At 28.7% G+C, this 19462-nt stretch overlaps 1 protein-coding gene across 1 annotated transcript in view; it reads right to left on the reverse strand.

Annotated features, from left to right (window-relative positions):
* The window catches only part of LOC111618962 (tyrosine-protein kinase Fer-like), an 86190-nt gene that overhangs the window by 24089 nt on the left and 42639 nt on the right, over positions 1–19462 (reverse strand). The window contains exons 9-14 of the mRNA XM_023360592.1: positions 17706–17828; positions 13668–13842; positions 10916–11011; positions 8380–8481; positions 3294–3491; positions 3030–3206 (exon numbers count right to left, since the gene is read on the reverse strand). Of these exons, the coding sequence (XP_023216360.1) occupies positions 3030–3206; positions 3294–3491; positions 8380–8481; positions 10916–11011; positions 13668–13842; positions 17706–17828 (871 nt within the window). The remainder of the gene's footprint in view (positions 1–3029; positions 3207–3293; positions 3492–8379; positions 8482–10915; positions 11012–13667; positions 13843–17705; positions 17829–19462) is intronic.

Genomic DNA, 19462 nt, shown 5'->3' on the forward strand with positions numbered 1-19462 from the left:
AAGTGGTGTAAGTCCATTTTTTCTTCTTTCGAGATATTTAAACATTTGCATTTTAGTTGATTCAAAAATATAAACAAAGTGTACTAAGTTTGACAATGTTTCTATGACTTTAGAAATATGTAAGTTGATTGCATAAAGACTTCTATGTGAATTTAACTAAACTAATATATTTTTTCTGGACCATAAATGGACTTTAAATGATGTCCACACTGAAAGGGAGGGAGGGGGGTTAATAAAAACAAACATCATATCATAAAATAAATACAATTACAGAAAAACTCATTTCAATATTTTAATACAAAAACTACAAAGAAAACTAATATATTAAATATAAAAATTGGAAAAAACAAAAATACAATGTTTTTTTCTTAGTAGTAGTTTAAACTTTTTAAATATCTCCTGATCATTTCCAGAAACCATTAATGTACTGGTAATTCTGAGTTAAATGCAAACATCTAGTAATGAATTAATAAATAAGATAAGAAAGTTAACAAAAAAATCAATTCATTTATTTAATTTACTGGAAGTTTACATATAGTTATTTTGCTTTCATTTATATCTATATATATAAAAATGAATGTATGTCTGTCTGTCTGTCTGTGTGTCTGCATGTCCTTCATGCATTACCACACCATTTATCCGATTGCCATGAAACTTTGGGAAGTTGTTTTATATACTCCCGCGAAGATTTATACATTTTAATAGTACATTTATCCGCGTTAATAGTACATTTATCCTATGATAGATGACGCGCGTTTATACTGTGTGTTCGATCGATTTCAAATTGTGAAGACAATTTCCCCTCTTCAAAAATATCTCTATATATGCATTTGTAAACTGTTATTTACGATCATTGTAATAATTTTTGTTTAATCACTTTATTTCAACTTTTTTTTTTTGCTAATTATGTATTCGCTCGAACTTTGTTAATTAAAACCTTAACTGTACCCCGAACAACAACCGAAGTTGTAGGAAGAAATTCGACTATTTTACCCATCTAGGAATCCCCCTTTTCCAAATTTTAATATTGACTCAAAATAATTTAAACAGACAAATTACAATAAAACGGTTTATTATCCAACTATCAGAAATTTCACAACATGCCAAGGAAGAGAGGAAGGAGCAATTAAATAATTAAAATTATAAAGGATTAAAAATATATATATAAAAATGGGAAATATTGCACTTCTGACAATTGCTGTGAGTGTGTGGGCTAGATTTGGAGAATCCGTGCTTCTCGCATGGACAACTGTATGTGGCCAGCTCGCGTCCGAAAATCTTCTGATTTATTCGTGTACGCACCAGACAGAAAAACAAAAAATATCGTGTATCCACAAGCACTCCAATAAATAAACAGAATTGAAACAACACTTTGAAATGTTTTCCCAATGAAAATAAATAATAATAATAAGTTTCAATAAAAATGATAAAATGTAAATTGAATTTTATCATAACGAGTTTGCTTGAATTCCCTTTCTTCTGATATCGCAGCAATGCACAACGGGTAAGCTAGTTGATTATATTAATGAAAACCCCATAATTAATTATATAATTTGATACTGAAAAATAAAAAGCTTGCAAAGGAAAATATTTACATGAAATTGGATTTTTTATGACATTCACATTGTGTTTATATATTTTAGTAGTTTATATGCACCATTAAAAGTAAAATACGAATGCATATTTATTGATAGCCTACTCTGATATCGAATTAAGAGTTAATTTTCATATTTACAGGCAGATAATGACAGTTAATGAGATTATAAATATTAGCGACATTTATGAATAATGTTCAAAACGAATTAAAATAGTATTTATTGATACAAATTGTCTTTTAAAAAGACAAAAGTAATATCTGAGTTAAAAACGAGAAAAATTTCATTTTTAAAAGAATTTCGAATGTTTACGACTGTGTTCGAGCCAAACGTTCGCCACAAAACGATTACTACTCTTGAAGTGGCAGAAATATTTATTACTCCACTTTCGTAGCATTACAGCAATTTCGGAGCTGAAACACCAGTATATCTATCGACTCCAGTGCCGTAACTAGCCATTCCTGTGCCCTGTGCGGGAATTTGCATTTAGACCCCTTAATTAATTAGGTTTGGGAAAGTAATAAAACAAATACATGCATTTTGGGCCCCTCTTCCAAGTGGGCCCCGTGCGGGTGCACCTGTTGCACCTGTCTAGTTACGGCACTGATCGACTCTACCGAAACTTTTTGCTTTATCACCTTTTCAAGTTTCACTTAATTATCTATCAAATATTGGGCCGAGCTGTGGCGCTTATCAATCTAAATGTTTATATATATTAACACTAGCTGTTACCCGCGACTTCGCCCGCGGAGGTTTTGCAAGCAAACTCCATTTATATACAGTATTTCAACAACCATAATAATCTATATCTATATCTATATCTATATATATTATTATTATTATTTATTTTTATTATATATATATAAAAATGGACATGTATGTCCCTATATTTCACTTTTTCGCCAAAACTACACATCGCACGTGACTGGTGTTTGTATGTGGTGGTAGCCCCAAGTCTCCATTCGTGCATAGGGGTGGTTGCATCTCGATAGCTATAAGGGTGCGGGAAATATGAGGCTGAAAGTGGCTTTCTATTTCGAATGTTTTGTTCGATTTTTTTCGAATTTGTTCGAATTAAATTCGAACATAAAATTCGAATTGGTTCGATTATAGAACGATTGAAAACGTTCCAGAAACGTTGAAATTTGTTCGTTCGACTAAACGTAAAAATTCTTTAATTAGTCTGGAAACGGGGGACCTAATTCTTGCATTTTGTGAAAACGGGTAAGATTAGCTATAATGTAATTATCTTAATCTTCACTATCGTTACTTTTTGCCCAGCGAAGCGGGTCCTTGCAGCTAGATTCTAGATTACTTAGAAAAACAGTCTTTTATATATATANCACCAAAATAATAATAATATTTTTTATATTATTTATTTATTAGTGATTAAAATTATTATGGATAAAATGGTTAAAGTATTTAGAAACTTACACGTCCTATTTTATCAATTAATTCCACGTCATCATTACTTAATTCCCATCTTTCGCGATGAACAGGATTAGCCAAAATTGCTCCTGATCGACTTGTAATAGGATGGCCTGACTGATGCTGATAATTTATCAATTCTTGAATTGTAGAAAATGCAGGTCCTTCAAATCTATATTTTCCCTGAAATTATCATTATTATTTTAACTTTTAAAATATTTTTTATCAAAATTGATATGACAAAAAGTTATAAATAATTTTTTGATATACATCAAATGTTGTTTGTACAATAAAGTGTTTATGTCCTTTCCAACAAACTGAAACAACAATTTGTCTCTCATCATTCCTAGTTGTTTCACGCACAAGAAAATCACCATCGTTTACAAGAAGACGTACAACTTCTTCTCGTGGAAGTACTCCATGAAACCATTCTTCTTCTTGTAAATTCTTATGAGGAACAGATAACATCTAAAAAAGAGCCGTATAAAAATTATTAGTAAGGAAATAAAATTAATTATAATTTATACAAAAAATTAAAATATTTTTTATTTTTATATTATTAAAGTACTTACTAATATATGCTAATATTTTTACTATCTAACATTATTATTATTATACAGAACTATTACACAGGAACAAAATCTTTAGAGTAATTTTTTGGAATTTAAGAAATTTTGTTCTTAATATAATATTTCTGAAGATGAGTAAAATAACTAAAATGTAAGAATTTTTTCATTTAAGTACTTCAATAAGCAAAATTTACTATTTTTTTTTTGTATTTTGAATATGAAAATATATTAAATTGATGATGCTGAATTAATAAAAACAGTATTTATGTTAAAACTTAAAAAATATTTATGCTAAATAATACAACAAGTTGATATAATCAAATGATCGTCTTAAATAATCAGGCTATAACTCCGCTAATTTAAGGTCGATTATTTAAGGTAATTGTTTGGTTATGTTTCTATATACATATCGGGCTTTGCAATGTTTCATATACATTAAGTTGGCATTTCTAAAAAAAATCATACAACAATTATTCATATTTTACTTATTGATAAGGTGATAATGTATGAAATTTCTATTTTTTAATTAAAAATTTAAAATTATGAATCTTGAAAAGTTCATGTGCCTTCAAAACAATTATATATATATATATTGCTGGTCTTATATATATATATATTATGGACAAAGATATTAATACAGGCATTATGAATAATAACCAACAAAAATCAGTCATTGTAATAAATTTCAATAATATATCAAATTGATTGGTCATTATGAATACTGCTATCATTTAGTTGGACAAAGTGATAATAATACTTTGAGGAGTTATCATCTGATTATATGCTAGCCAATCAGCACTCACATCTGAGTTGTACGTGTGTATTGTGTTTAGTACCGAATTTGGCAGCAGTCGCGACTGTTTGTGCTCCCGACAGACTCCTCCTGGAGGAGAGCCACCAGCAGACTGCTGATTGTTTAACTTCACTAGTTATTGATTCACGGTAGTTCTTGAACACACGTATCAATAACTAGTGACATTAAACAATAGGCGGCCTGCCAGTGGCTCCCCTCCTGAGAGGAATCCGTCAAGAGCACAAACAGTCACAACCGCCTATGTGCATGACGATGCACATAGGTATAATTTTACCTTTTAATTAATATAGTTAATAGTACTTAGTTTTAAAAGATTACATGTTCTCTTTAAAATACTTTGAAATAATTCACAAAAAATAAATATTTCTAAATGAAATAAGTGGAGTCTTTAATTAAATTAAAATGTCGCACAAGATTAACTATTGGTTGCATAAATTTAAAATTCAAACTAAACGCAATACACACACACAACTAAGAGTGCCAATTGGCTAGTGTATGTCAGATGATTACTCCTCAAAGTATTATCATCACTTTGTCCACCTAGGTGATAGCAGTATTCATAATGACCGGTCAATTTGATAATTTAACCAATATTTATCACACTGCGTGCCCTTTGGTCATTATTCATAATATCCGATTAACCATTTTGTCCATAACATATATATTTTACTCTTTTTATCATGGGGACACTAAGAGGGCAATTTTCCATACCCATTGTGAGTTCACTAAGTACACAGTGGAGATGGCCCAATGGTGGAGATTGGGTCCTACACATCCTGATAGACCACCCTCTGAAAAATTCCTGGGGTTCTTCACCATCTGGATTCAATCCTTGGCCCTCAGAGCAGTAGGCTGACTCCTTAACTAATTTGGTCATCTGGTCAAATCAATATTGTTAATTTATAACTTTCTGAGAATTATGAAAACTATATTGAGCTACTGAACAATACTCCAGTTTTTATTCCACTCTATAATTTCAAAATGTTTAAATTAATTAAGATATCATTAATGCTTATATAGCATTAAACAACTTTTTTGTTTGCATTCATTTTATCATTTTTATAAAAATGTAAAACTTTATGGTGAAGTAATTATTATATCTTTGATTTTATGATAACCATAGTTTTCAATTGTTTGGAATTAGATTTTATTTCACAAATGTCTTATTTATGTGTAATTTAATATATAATTCAAATGATTAAATAAATTGCATAATATGAAAGTCATTCATAAAGAAGAATCATATTCTGACACAAAAGTTCTCTTCTCTTCTATTGACATGAACATTATCTGAACAATCAAAGAGTAATTGAAATAAAAAGACTGGAGAAGACCAGTCTCTAAATCTTTAGAAAAAAAATTGATTTTAACTTCACCTTTAACAGATTGTAAATATTTGAATAGATAATATTGAAATCAACAGAAAATTTCAAAAGTTAACTTTATTTTTTAGAAAAAATGTTACTTTCAGCAAAGATATAAAACAAACATTTACTTTGAGAAAAGAAAGAAAGAAAATAAGATATTTTTTAAATAAAAATGTAATCATCATCATTGCCAAAACAATAGAATAAAATTTCTATTTATAATAAAAAGTTAAAAATTTCACCAACAAATCTTGATATATATAAACATCGCTAAACCCGATGTAATATAGCTAATCACCAAACATATGCCGTAAATCCATCGGGCTAGTTTTAAGGCTAATTACTAAATAAATTACGAAATTAATTTGGCACTAGAGGTAAGCGTTAGGCGCCATCTCTTATTAATATTAATAATTATAAATAAATTAATTAATTTAAATAATTTAGAACCGCTGGGAGAAAAAATCGGCCCGGAGCGGGACTCGAACCCACAACTCCTGCTTACCGTGCAGATGCGTTGCCAGTTACGCTATCCGGACCTCCGATCCGATCTCCTCTTCCAGCGTATAACTATGTAACCATCGACGGTTATTACAATGCCGGCTGGGGACACATTCAGTGCCCACATCCTACTTTTTTCTCCCAGCGGTTCTAAATTATTTAAATTAATTAATTTATTTATAATTATTAATATTAATAAGAGATGGCGCCTAACGCTTACCTCTAGTGCCAAATTAATTTCATTATTTATTTAGTAATTAGCCTTAAAACTAGCCCGATGGATTTACGGCATATGTTTGGTGATTAAATCTTGATATAATTTTTTCACAATAAATTATAAAGGGAATATATGTTTTCAATATAATTATATCTAAAGTATCTTAATTTATACAGAGATTATGTTTCAGAACATCTTGCACAATCTAAAAAATGTTAATTATCACCAAAAAATACAATAATAGACCTAAGAGAGTTGCTATTGTAATGTTATAAAGTAAGTAAAAATAAGTACAAAAGCAAAAAAATTATATGCCCATAGATGATTAATCAACAATCTTCAGCAAACAAAATGAAAAAATGGTTATTAAACTAACATCTCATGATGCTTTTGTGAGATCCTGGAGACTCCCCCTTTGTTTCCGGTGGAAATGTTTAGATTAACAAATGATAATGACTGATGGTGTGTGTGTGTGTGTGTGTTGTGCAATACTTAAACAAAAACACAAGAGAAATAAACCTTTGTCCAAGTCATCACCATCTCATGACAAAATCATATGACAGCCCACAGGGCACAGTTGTGACAGAGACCTGACAAAATTCTCACACTTAGTGAGAACTGTCAGAGATATAAGGCATTCGCACCAAAGGTTCAGGGTGGGCTCTCCCCCCACTTCTGAACATCTCATCAGCTCTCATCTCCTCTCCCCTCCAAAGCAGACACCAAACGATTCCATCAAATGCTATTTCCAGAGAAGCCTCCTTACTACCAACCTCAACAAGATCAGAATACATCAGGTTGTCTTCATGAGGTATGGTAATTAGAGATTTATGTAAACTCTTTCTCTCGGTCGACTTAGTTATAAGTAGCTAGTTTGTCGAACTAGATATATTTAATCCTTTTGTAATTTATCATTACTTTATTTTTGTTCATTAAACTTTTGAAATTTGTTAATCTGTTTTTATTCAGAAATTGGAGTCTTGTTGACTTACCCCCGACTCCATCGCTTGAACTAGATATTAGATGACAATGTTAAGACGTCTAGAGAAAATGCGAGTTAAGACGTGATATTTCTTAACTGGTGTCAGAAAAAGAATCTGACTTAAGATCTTCCGATCTAGGTCAACCTGCTAACAAAAGGCATCCAGTGACAACATGAGCAGGCCTAACTGTTCCAACATTGACAAGGGGGTTAACCTATCCAATGTTGAAATTCTTCTCCATTGCCTGTGCCACCAAGTTGAATTTTGTCAATGTTAAGCCTTACAAAAATTACAACATGTTTTTTAAGAAAGTAATCATGGCTATTTTATTGTCCAAAACTATTTTTTTATTTTTCACAAACAAAATAGATATATTAATAAGTATAAAAACAAAGAAAATTTATATTTTGGAAGTTAGTTTTAATACAAAAATACAACTTGAGATATCTAGTTCCAAAAACGTACCGATACTGTAATGAGATATCTCAGGTCCACCGGTCGAGGTCAGAAGTCATGACCCTGAGAATTCTCAGGAATAACACGGGACAGTTTAAAGAGATAACTCAACCCTCCCGGCATCTCACACTTTCTATAAATATGATTACTACATATTATTTTAAATTTCCATAATTTAAACATATGTGCAGTACACTAAAAAGTCACTATACCAATAAACTAATTTCTGTGATTAAAACAAAAATCAAAACAGTTATTCAAAAGAACAATAATTTAATTTGTTTTTATTTTCATTTTCAAAACTGCTATTCACAAGAATGATAAAGTAAAAAATTTTTCATTTGCAATTCATTTTTTGCTTTCTTCCATTCACATCTATGTAATTTTCTAGAATATGGCAATTAAAAGTTTCAGAATTTTTAAAATTATATACATAAATAAGTACTTACAAGATTACTTCCATGATAAGAAGTGATTGGATCACTTCCCGAGGAACTTCCTGTACAGCATTGCCTATATTCATCAGTTGGAGATGGAGATTCGGGTGAGTTCTAAAAATAAAAGAAAAAAATGTATATATAAATATATTGTCAGATTTTGCTTGCTACCATTTTTAATGACTTGTTACTGCCATGGCAGTAATTATTAGTGGCCTTCTTGGAAGGCCTTACGACCATCTGGTGACATTATTTTCCTTCCTAAACAAAGAAAGTAGAGAGGTCTGAGCCTGTTTCCTTGGAAATCAGCAAGGTACAGGAAGGAGCACGTTGATGGAAACAAATGGGCAAAAATAGGTTACCAGGAAAGGAAAGAGAAGGGAGAACAGAAGAAAAAACAAAAAGGAAAAACACACTTGGTGCTAGGACTAAAGGAAGAAGAGACTGTAAGGGGCTCTTGGACATTTCTCAATATGAGATGGATGTTCCCAGACCATCACTGCACAACTCCATGACCATCATTGGATTGCAATTTGAAAAAATTGTACACCTATAAATTTCCAGTCTGTCTTTCCTTTTAATCTTGAAATTGTGTTAGATAAATGAAATTCAAGATGAGATATGGAAAGCTTAGGGACAGGAGGCCCTGACTAACTATATAAGAACTTCCAATGCAAACTGGAAGATACATAATTTCAATTCAAAAATTTTTCCCTGAAAGGAGTTAGATAGATGACCAGCAGCAGCTCCATAGTTAACAGAAAAGTATGATGTACAGGCACAATCTACTACAGTACTAATTTAACCTTTCAACATATGGATAGTCAGTTATGGTGCTATCCCACAGTAGTAGAGAATAAACATGGAAAAATTTTAAAGTATTTTTCCATGCATTTTTTCTCATTACCATTTCAGAAAAAGATTTTGTAAACAGCTATGTCTAGTAAAAAAAAAGTTTTTTTCATTGTTACATAATTCATTTTTTACATGAATTTTTTTTTGCAGTAGTTTTTGGTGATACCCCCAAAAGAATTTAATGAATATATCCATCCCTCACCACTGCCACACAATCGCCCTGGACAGATATATCCATCCCTCACTGTCGAGTAGTTAAGGTGGAAACCACATACAGGTATCCCTCATATAACATGGTAGTTAAATTCTGAAAAAGTGCCAGATTATGCAAATCCATGCTATATGAAAGCATGGATTTGCATGCTTTCCATGGCGCTACAATATTTGGCTGTCTTGGCTACTTTAATAGTACTTTTATGTGTTTTAGCTGGCAACACTGGCTCGACCATGAAAGGGAGGCAAGTATTTAAACGAGGCTTAATTTTGTAATTATGAGTGGTTGTTTGTTTTGTGAGCAATAAAATAATTTTAAAATAATTTTTAACAATACAATACTGACGATTATTATTTTTAAAAAATTTTTGTTAGGCTTAACATGGAGGAAAATTCAATGCAAAGTAGGTTAATAGTGATATACTAATATACTAATTACATGGGATATAATAATATACTACACTAATAATGGATTTTTTCATACTTTTTGGTTATCCGACTTTTCAATTATCCAACCAACCCCAGTCCCCAATTGAGTCGGATAATCAATGCTCTACTGTACTTGTTTTTTTTCACTTTCAGTGCATTTTCCATTTAACAAATTTTCTATATAATAAATAATAAATTCTTGATGTTTCTGAAGACAATTATGCAGAAGTTCAACTGTCTTCATACTCTCTGAACTGTTAAAATTCTTATACTAAAATTGTCCAACATCAACTAACAAATTTAAATGACTGCCCTTGTAGTCAAACATGTTGCATTCTATTATCATACCAGCAGATGAGCCCGGCATTGCCCAGGCAAAAAACAACAACAAAGATTAAGATTATTAAATTATTTCATACTTCTAATTCTTCTATTCTAGTAGCCCGGGATGTCACCTAGTGGGCATTCTAGCAGAAGCAGTGTCATTCCGTGGTATAAATAATAAATTCCTATTACAAATAAAAATAATAATATACTGAATTTCTCATGGTGTACCCTACTAAAACGCAGCCAAAAATGCAAAAAACCACATCAAATAATAATATACTGAATTTATTGTTAATTTAAGTAATAGCTAGTGGCACCCCTAGTGGCCATTTTTGGCATACAGTGACAGAAAGAAAGAAAGAATCCAGTTTTTCAGCTTTATATAGTAAGATTTTAAAAAAATCATTTTGTTACTCTTTATATTTTTATTAAAATTCTTTTGATATATTTTATATTAATTTTTAGCTTATAATAAGGAATATATTTTAGAATCTCAATAATTTATAGTTCTTACAATAAAAATTCTTAGGATGTTAAATAAAATTATATCATAATAATCATACTAAAGCTATTGTCATTTTTCTAGTATTTAAAAATATATTTATTAAAAATGGTATAATTTTTTAAATTCAATATACAGTTAAGAGAATTAATATTTTATCAAAGTGTATTAACTCCTAGTTTTTATATTTTTATTTTATAATAATAAAAAATTTAGGTTTACCTTTTTGTTAAGTGTATGAAATGGATGGCGAAGTTTACTCATAATTAGTCGTGCAGATTTTCTTCCAAATGAACTCAAACTTGGCGATTCTTCTCTCTTTAAATAAAAATTTTAAAAATGATTACAGAAAGCATTATAAAAGTTAAATTTAAGAAGACATTTTATTTAAAATTAATCATAATTAAAACAATTAACATAATAAAAGATATATAGCTATAATTTATGCACCATTAGTAAGAAATACAAAAATAAATACAGGTATCCTTGGTTAAAGTTAGCTATCCATTCTGTGCAAAAACACAAACCAGAAGGCTATTTCCTGTTATTTTAAATGAGAAAAATTATAATGAGTTACAATGTTGATTCAAAACACCAAACCAATGTCATAAAACATAACTAAAACACAGTAAAATATCTATATGTAAAGAAACTAACTATCAATATGCAAAATGCTTAAAATATTACTTTCTGATCATCTAACAATTAATGTGGTTGTTAACAGTTGTTTTGTAAATCCAGTAAAATAAAATGTATAGTCTGCATGTCATACCATAAACATCAAGTTTATAACATAGCACAAGTTACACACAGTGAGAGAGAGAGAGATTTATTAAAAATGGATACAAAGAATTAAAGAAAGAAATAAATTGCAATACATTTTAAAAAATCTTTCTGATGCTTTGTAGAATTGATTGGTTACTGCTAATGATAATCAACTAATGCTTAAATTAGCTGATACAAGTGATAAGATCAAATTTTAAAAGTAAAATAGTTTATGTTCTATGAAGATAAATATCTCATAAAATATAAGGTATTTTACTATTTTTGAGATTTTGAGTTTTGATAACATGTTCAGCATTCCATTTTGCCATTCTAAAGCATTTCATTTTTTCTATTAAAAAATGTACATCCATTCAAACGTTTTATGTTGGTCATTAGGTCAACAAAATCAATAACTGCTTTGTGACAATATATATTGTCACAAAGATATTTTGTTAAAGACTTGTCATCAAATAGAAACAAGCCATTCCAACTTTTTAAATGAATGAAAGAAACAATAAAATCATTCAACATTCAATAAAACTAATTTTATTTAACTAGGTTTTTTCATCAATAAATTAATTTTTGTGTTTTTAAGAAAATAGTCTATTATTCTACCTATGACATTTTATATGCAGTAGAATAAACTTGCTGTAGCAAGAGTTTTGTTACAGTTATAGTCTTTAGATAGATAACAAAAACTAACTTTTCACATTAATACCATCAACTATAGATAAAATCTTACTATCTTTATCTGTATTAAGCAATGCTTTAAATATTTAATATTATTGTGTTTTACTCATTATTTTCTCACACTGGTTTTAAACTGTTGATATTTCCTACTTTAATTATATGCTAAATGTTGTTAAAGATACATTACAAATCCAGCAGACAAATAAAACTAAATGAATTACTATTATACTTAATTAATAATAATTATTATAATAAATATGTCTTCATGTTAATCATTTCTTATTTGTTTTAATATGTTCTTTTAAAGAGTCAACAAACCCAGAATTTCAATTAATTATAGCCTTATTTATTTATTTTGATGCTTCATAATGGTCTCAACATACAGTATTTTTGTAATTTATAACAATTCTTGTAAATATCTTTAGCCTTATAAAATCTATGTCAAAAAATAATTTTTTTGTCTTTCATATAATTAAGACGTCCTTAGTTTAAATAAAATAAAAATTACAATTAAACTTGATTTGTTTCCAAGCTTTTTATGTTACTGGCATCAAAGCTTATAAAATTTTAAACTTTTATCAATGCATTAACAGCTATACATAAAACTGTAAAACTTTACAGTTGAATCTTAGTAAAGAATTTGTCTTCAATTTTAGTGGTTAGCTCTTAATGCATTGATGAAAGACAACAAACAATGGAAATCATTCAACTTTATATACATATAATTATAACTTTTGTTAGATTTACTATTCCCTATAAAGGCATTTTCAATTGTAATATATACTATATTTTTGTGAATTTATAGTTATGCCCCATATAACAGGGGTTATCGGCATGCCAGTTAAACTGCAATTAAAAAATAAAAATCAAATCTACAAAGTTTGTTGTTAAATAAATGTTAAAGCAAACTTTCTTAGAAGTACAATAAAATGATAACATTGTAATTTGACTGATTTAAAACCAGGAAGAGAGTTTAGCAGCTTATTGACATTAGTAGTAGTAGTTAGTCAGTATAGGCTGCACTGACAATCTTCCATGATCTTGAAATATAACACCTTCCTTTCAAATTTTACACAAATCAGATGTTAATCAGTGTAAGTTGAGATAATGTACAGCGAGTTTCTGAAATTTGATATGTTTATTTTTGCCTTTTCAATCAAATTACAAAAAATAAACATAAAAAGAAGCACTTTTTGCATTTCATGAGTATTTTATTGTAAGAAAAAAGACAAAATGCAGAAATTAAACATATAATCACAGTTTTTGATGTAATGTCGACAGTTTCACAATTTTAGAATGAAAACTGGCATCTATGAGTTTCATGCGTCCTCTTGAGGAATGTATAACTTCACTTAAACTGGCATGCTGGTTTTTATCATATAGAAATAACTTATTTTGTGGTATCCCCAGATAGACCAACATGACAGACAATATGCAAAAATATGGTAAATACATTCATTTTATTACAAAACTGTTTCTTAATCATCATTTAATATAATTAAATTATTTTTTCCCTCACCTGATCTTCATTTAAGCCATCATCCAGTTCTAAACCAGGAGGTGGTCCATTGGGACCAAGTGATGATAATGGAATATCAATGACTTCCCATTGACGTTGTAGTCTTTCTTCTCTGCATCTCAATTCTCCAATTTCTCTTTTTAAAATGTCAATAGCTCTTTGCTTGACTGTAATCCTAATTGAAAAATTCAAAAGAATGCATCATTTGTTTATTATAGTATTTGAATGTTATTGTATGAATATATAAAATTAAATACATATAAAAGATGAATTTTATAATGATCAAAAATAGTTCATGATCAGTCATAAAAACTGTTTGTAACAGACCTTCAGGATGATAATGTAGAACATAAATTTTCAAGATGTAAATAATAGTTATTCATACTGTATAATATGCAGGTTAATTTAATATAATTGAACAACAGTTTAGAAATATAACAGAAATAAGATAAGTTCTATTAAAATGCATAGATACTATTAATAATACTGTTGAAACTGAAAATTCCCTGTACTACAACTCCTAGAAAAAGTTTTCAAACAGCAACAGCAAAAATTATTAATTGCAAGAATTTTTCATTTGTTAACAAATAATCCTAGACTAATAAAAATTCTGGAGTTTATTTTTTAACGATAAGAGCTTCTATTATACAAAATATCACACTAGAAAAATAACTTGGTATACAAAAAAAAATTCTTATTCAATCCTAGTCTGAAAAAAGTTTTCAAACATTCCCATCTTGGGAATAAAGCTTTCAAACATAGTAAGAAAAACAATGTGTTAAAACACTCTGTAATAATAATCACATTAGTTTGTACAAATTAGTCATTTGAAAGTATTGCATACATCTGTTTCAATAGTAAATTACACAAGGAAGAAATCTGAAAGTGTAAAAACATTGAAGAGAACTGGTTGACTGAGTGCAACAAGCAAGGATCAAGATTGAACCATAAGACACATTTGACTACAAAACTGAAAAGCCACATCAAAAGAATTAAATGTTAAGTGAAATGTTCATAATGTCAATGTTGTAATCATACTATTTGAAACTGATTAAATAAGATGGGCTATAAGTTTTGTAAAACCAAAACAAAACCATTCATGACAAAACAATACTTAAAAAATGACTGGAAAAGGCAAGGCAATACCAAAAGTGAACCATTAATAATTGGGAGAAAGTTATTTTTTCAGTTAGAAGCAGATGTTCTGCTGGTTGCGAAGACACTACTAAACAATTTGTGTGGCACAAAGCAGATGAAGTTTCAACAAAAATATTTTTTACATTAGAAAAAATTTCCAGTTAGTCTTATGATATGGAGCTGAATGTCGGCAAAAGGCAAGAGAAAACTGTATACTCTAAAAGAAACTGTAAATGGCAAAGTGTACAAAAAAATTTTGGACACTTCTAATTCCTGTGGTGGAAAATCAACTTTGGAATAAGGAAGTTGTTTTCCATGATGATAATGCAAATGGTCATTATATGAAAAATGTAAAAGAATTTTTGAAAAAGAGTAACATTAAAACTTTGTCTTGAGCACAAAATGGTCCTTATTTAAAGATTATTTAAAATTTGTGGGTTAAACTGAAAATGTCAGTGGATGAAGATAATATACCACAAAGAAAGAATTGATTGAAAGCTGCTTTATTACAGAGTTGGAAGAAAATTAATGATGACTATTGCTCAGAACTTGTTAAATCAGTGCCATCCCACATTAAAGCTGTTATTAAGAGCAAAGGAGGCCCAATAAAATAAGAAAGAATTTTCATTTCATTTTTTTCTACTATGTTCAAAAACTTTTTCCAGACTAGGATTGAACAAGATTTTTCTTTTCTTATATTGAGTGCAATTTAAAAAAAATGTAGACCACTGTTGTACATCTGTCTGTCTTTCCTTAATCTTGAGAACAAAGTTAGATAGATGAAATCAGAGACAAGATAAGGACCTTAGAAGCAACAGGCCCTGATTAACTATATAGGAATTTCCGATGCAAACTAGAAGTCACATTATTTCAATTCAAAACTTCCTCTGAAAGCAGTTAATAGATGACTAGCATGACTCTATTGTTAAAGGAAAAGTATGATGTACAGAGGCAAGACACTATAGTACTAATTTGAGGCAGAGAGCATATATTTTAAATTAAATTGCAGCCTGGCATTGTGACAATGTCACAATAAATAATTGCTTTATAATTACATTAAATACTTTAAAATCACACTAATAATTATTTTATTAGTGTGATTTTTGCATAATTAAAGCTCTTATCACTAGAAATAAATTCCAGAATTTTTATTACTATAGGATTATTTGTTAACAAATAAAACAAAAACCTGCAATCAATAATTTTTGCATAGCTGTTGCTGTTTCAGAACTTTTTCCAGGGGTTGTATCACCTCACCAATTTCTAATTAGTGCTAAGGTTAGATTAGATTACATTATACCTTAATCATGCTAATAGATGTACTTGTCATTTAATTATTAACATTATTAATCTTATCCAGATTCATTTAGTCATCATTAAATAGTCTTTCTACTTAATATGTCAATACAAGATATGGTTTAAAGTCCAATTCAGTCTTTCTATTAGCGAGATTGAGACCAAAGTTTTAAACAGAAAAATGTGTACGTCAGACATTCAGCACCACTTTCCTGTAAGCCTAGAAGTTTGACAATGGTGTTTGAAATGTTGAGCATGATTCCACTGACTATCCAAACACCATTGTCAAACTTCTAGGCTTACAGGAAAGTGGTGCTGAACGACCGACGTACATGTTTTCGCATTTAAAACTTCAGCCTCAACCTCGCTATTATCTGCATAACAGTGTTTCATTTGTTATAGTTTAGATGTTCAACAATGTTCTTCAATTTAATTTGTAAAATTTTTGTTAAAAATCTAGAAAAGAAATTGAAATATTTCACAAAGTTGGATTACTTATTATTCAATATAAATTGTTATTTATCACTACTCTCATAACATGCCTAATATTACCATATGTTTAATAAATTTTGTTTCAGTATCTACAATCCACAAAACCTTTTTATAACAGTGTTGTGTCCTATAACAATCTTCACAAACGGTTTTTGACCTCCTCCAAGATCTGCTTCAGGTGGTGAGTAAACGACGTCACAACACTGTTATAAAAAGGTTTTGTGGATTGATGTTACTCAATGCAGTGTTAAGATTAGTAGTCATTTTGTGCTTCAGTATCTGTTTTTTCTCAGAAAAAATCCATTTCTTAAAAACTTCTGTGATTGCTGATTTGATTTCTTAATATATTCTGATATTGCTGAATTTCTAGAAGATTAATTTATCCTTTTTCTAATTGCTAAATTTTTAGCACTTCTCATTTTTTGCTTGCACTCCTACAAAAGTAATATGTTCCTAGTAAAGCATAAAAATATCCTTATGTGAATTAGCTAATAGCATTATAAAGAACAGACAGAATAAGAACTAATTCATTGTGTCTAGATAAATATTAAATTGCAATGCTTTAACATTTTGCATTGTCAAAATAAAAATTTGAAATATACTATTTTATGTGTGCTATAAATGTATACAATAAAAGTTTGTCAATTTAATATCTGATAATCCAGAATTATCTGATAATAATTTGGCATGCTAATATTCCATGAATCAGAATTTGTTTGGATACATGATGTGTTAAAGACCCTAGGCAATAATATGTTCATCAACTTTTCTGTAAGTTTTTCAACCAATCTTAACACAATATAGTCATGCACTGTATCATCTTCAGACTGATTGAAGACCATGTGTATAAATCAGATCACATAACTTATCAAATTTTACAGAAGAAAAAAAAATACAAAACTGTTCAGTAATCTAGCATTTTCCAGCACACCTCTGGCCCCTGTAGGTGCCAAACTTCTACCATAATTATTATTAAAATTAATTATTAAATACATTATATATAAATATATGAAATATACTATAAATTTAAAAAATACTTTATTTTTTATACATCTGACAAGAAGAAACAGTTACAACTATAATTTTATTAAAATAGATTTAATAACAACTTACATTGGATTTAAATCTGATGATAATTCAATATTTGAAATTTCTTTTTCACATTGAAAAAGTTGATTTTCTTTTTCTATCAGATCTGCACGACACTGAGCTAACTGTTCACTTAATTTTCCTAATCTAAATAAATTAATAAATTATAACATTTACAATAAAAATAATAATGGCAATTACTAATATCTTAAAATTTTATATATCAGAGCATTTAATCATAGTTAACATCCACAGAATATTTTATATTGATATACACTCAAACTTTCATATAATAAACTTCTATGTTAATGTATTTCTCTTTTTAACAAATTTTTCTAAGAACAATGAAAATGTGTCTTTTTTACATTTAAAAATGGCCCTACTTAATGAAGTTTAATTTCTATATAACAAAGTTTTAAAAACCAGAAAAATAAAAATTATTCTTCATGTTGATAAATATTAAAACTGGTTAATATGACTCAGTTTGCAACTATTGCTGCCAACTGGCTACTAAAAATACAATACAGATATTATACTGTATTCATAACCGTCATCTAGTTATGAATGTATTTCTGAATGGACATACATTCAAAACTGTAAGAAAAGTTCCTTTGGCAAGGAAACATTCTAGATCTAATTTTATTTAATAATTAAAAATTCTAATTGTTCACTTACAATAACTTTTGATAAAATAAAATACATATGCAAAGATTATTGATTATTTTTCAATATAAATACCTATAAGAATACTTATTGTTTCGATCATAATGTTTTTTCTCAATTTCAATAAAAAAAACACTGTACCTTCTAATTAATTTTTATAGAATAAAATACCATTAAAATGTACTGTACAGCATTTTCTTCTGATAAATGATGTGTTTTCTATTTAACAAATTTGCCACATTTCCCAGAGGTTCATTTTATAGTAGTTTGATCAAAAATGCATTATTCTAATATTACAAAGAAATTTCAATGTTAAAATGACATATATCTTAAAAATAACAGAATATATTTTTAAATATTTAGAGTTTTATATGTAATATCTCAGAATCAAATAAATATTTAATGTAATCAACAAATTCAGAAAAACTAAGAATTTTTCTACTATGAAACAACTAGTACAATAATATTAAAAATATTATTTACTAATAATATTAATAATAGACAATAATATGAAGAACTATTTAATGTGACTAATTAAAGTACTAATATAAGAAAGCTGAAATATAATACTGCTCGAAGTTATGACTTAATTTCCAATTTTGTAATTAAAAAATTGCCAACAAATATTGTAAAATTTTTAGTCAGAATTTAACAATTTGTATAATATGAGTGGGAATTCAGAAGAATGGAACATGGTTATCTTGTATATGTTGTTTAAAAAAGATGAGAAGCTTCCACAAAACTACAGATCTATAATGGTTAGTGAGCGCTAAGATTGGCTTTACTTCTAGACTTATTACACCACCACAGGACATCAAATTAGATTTAGAAAAACACTATTTTATTTTCAGAATGCATTTCGGACATAGAGTCCCTCATCAGCTATTTGCTACAAAAATTAATAGGAGGTTAACAATTTTATAAAACCTCCTATTAATTTTTGTAGCAAATAGCTGATGAGGGACTCTATGTCCGAAATGCATTCTGAAAATAAAATAGTGTTTTTCTAAATCTAATTTGATGTCCTGTGGTGGTGTAATAAGTCTAGAAGTAAAGTAAAGCCAATCTTAGCGCTCACTAACCATTGAGAAGACTAGACAAGAAGCGTATCATAGTAT

Source organism: Centruroides sculpturatus, unplaced genomic scaffold (assembly GCF_000671375.1).
Source record: "Centruroides sculpturatus isolate CEXI.00-Female unplaced genomic scaffold, Cexi_2.0 scaffold66, whole genome shotgun sequence".
Lineage (NCBI taxonomy): Eukaryota > Metazoa > Arthropoda > Arachnida > Scorpiones > Buthidae > Centruroides > Centruroides sculpturatus.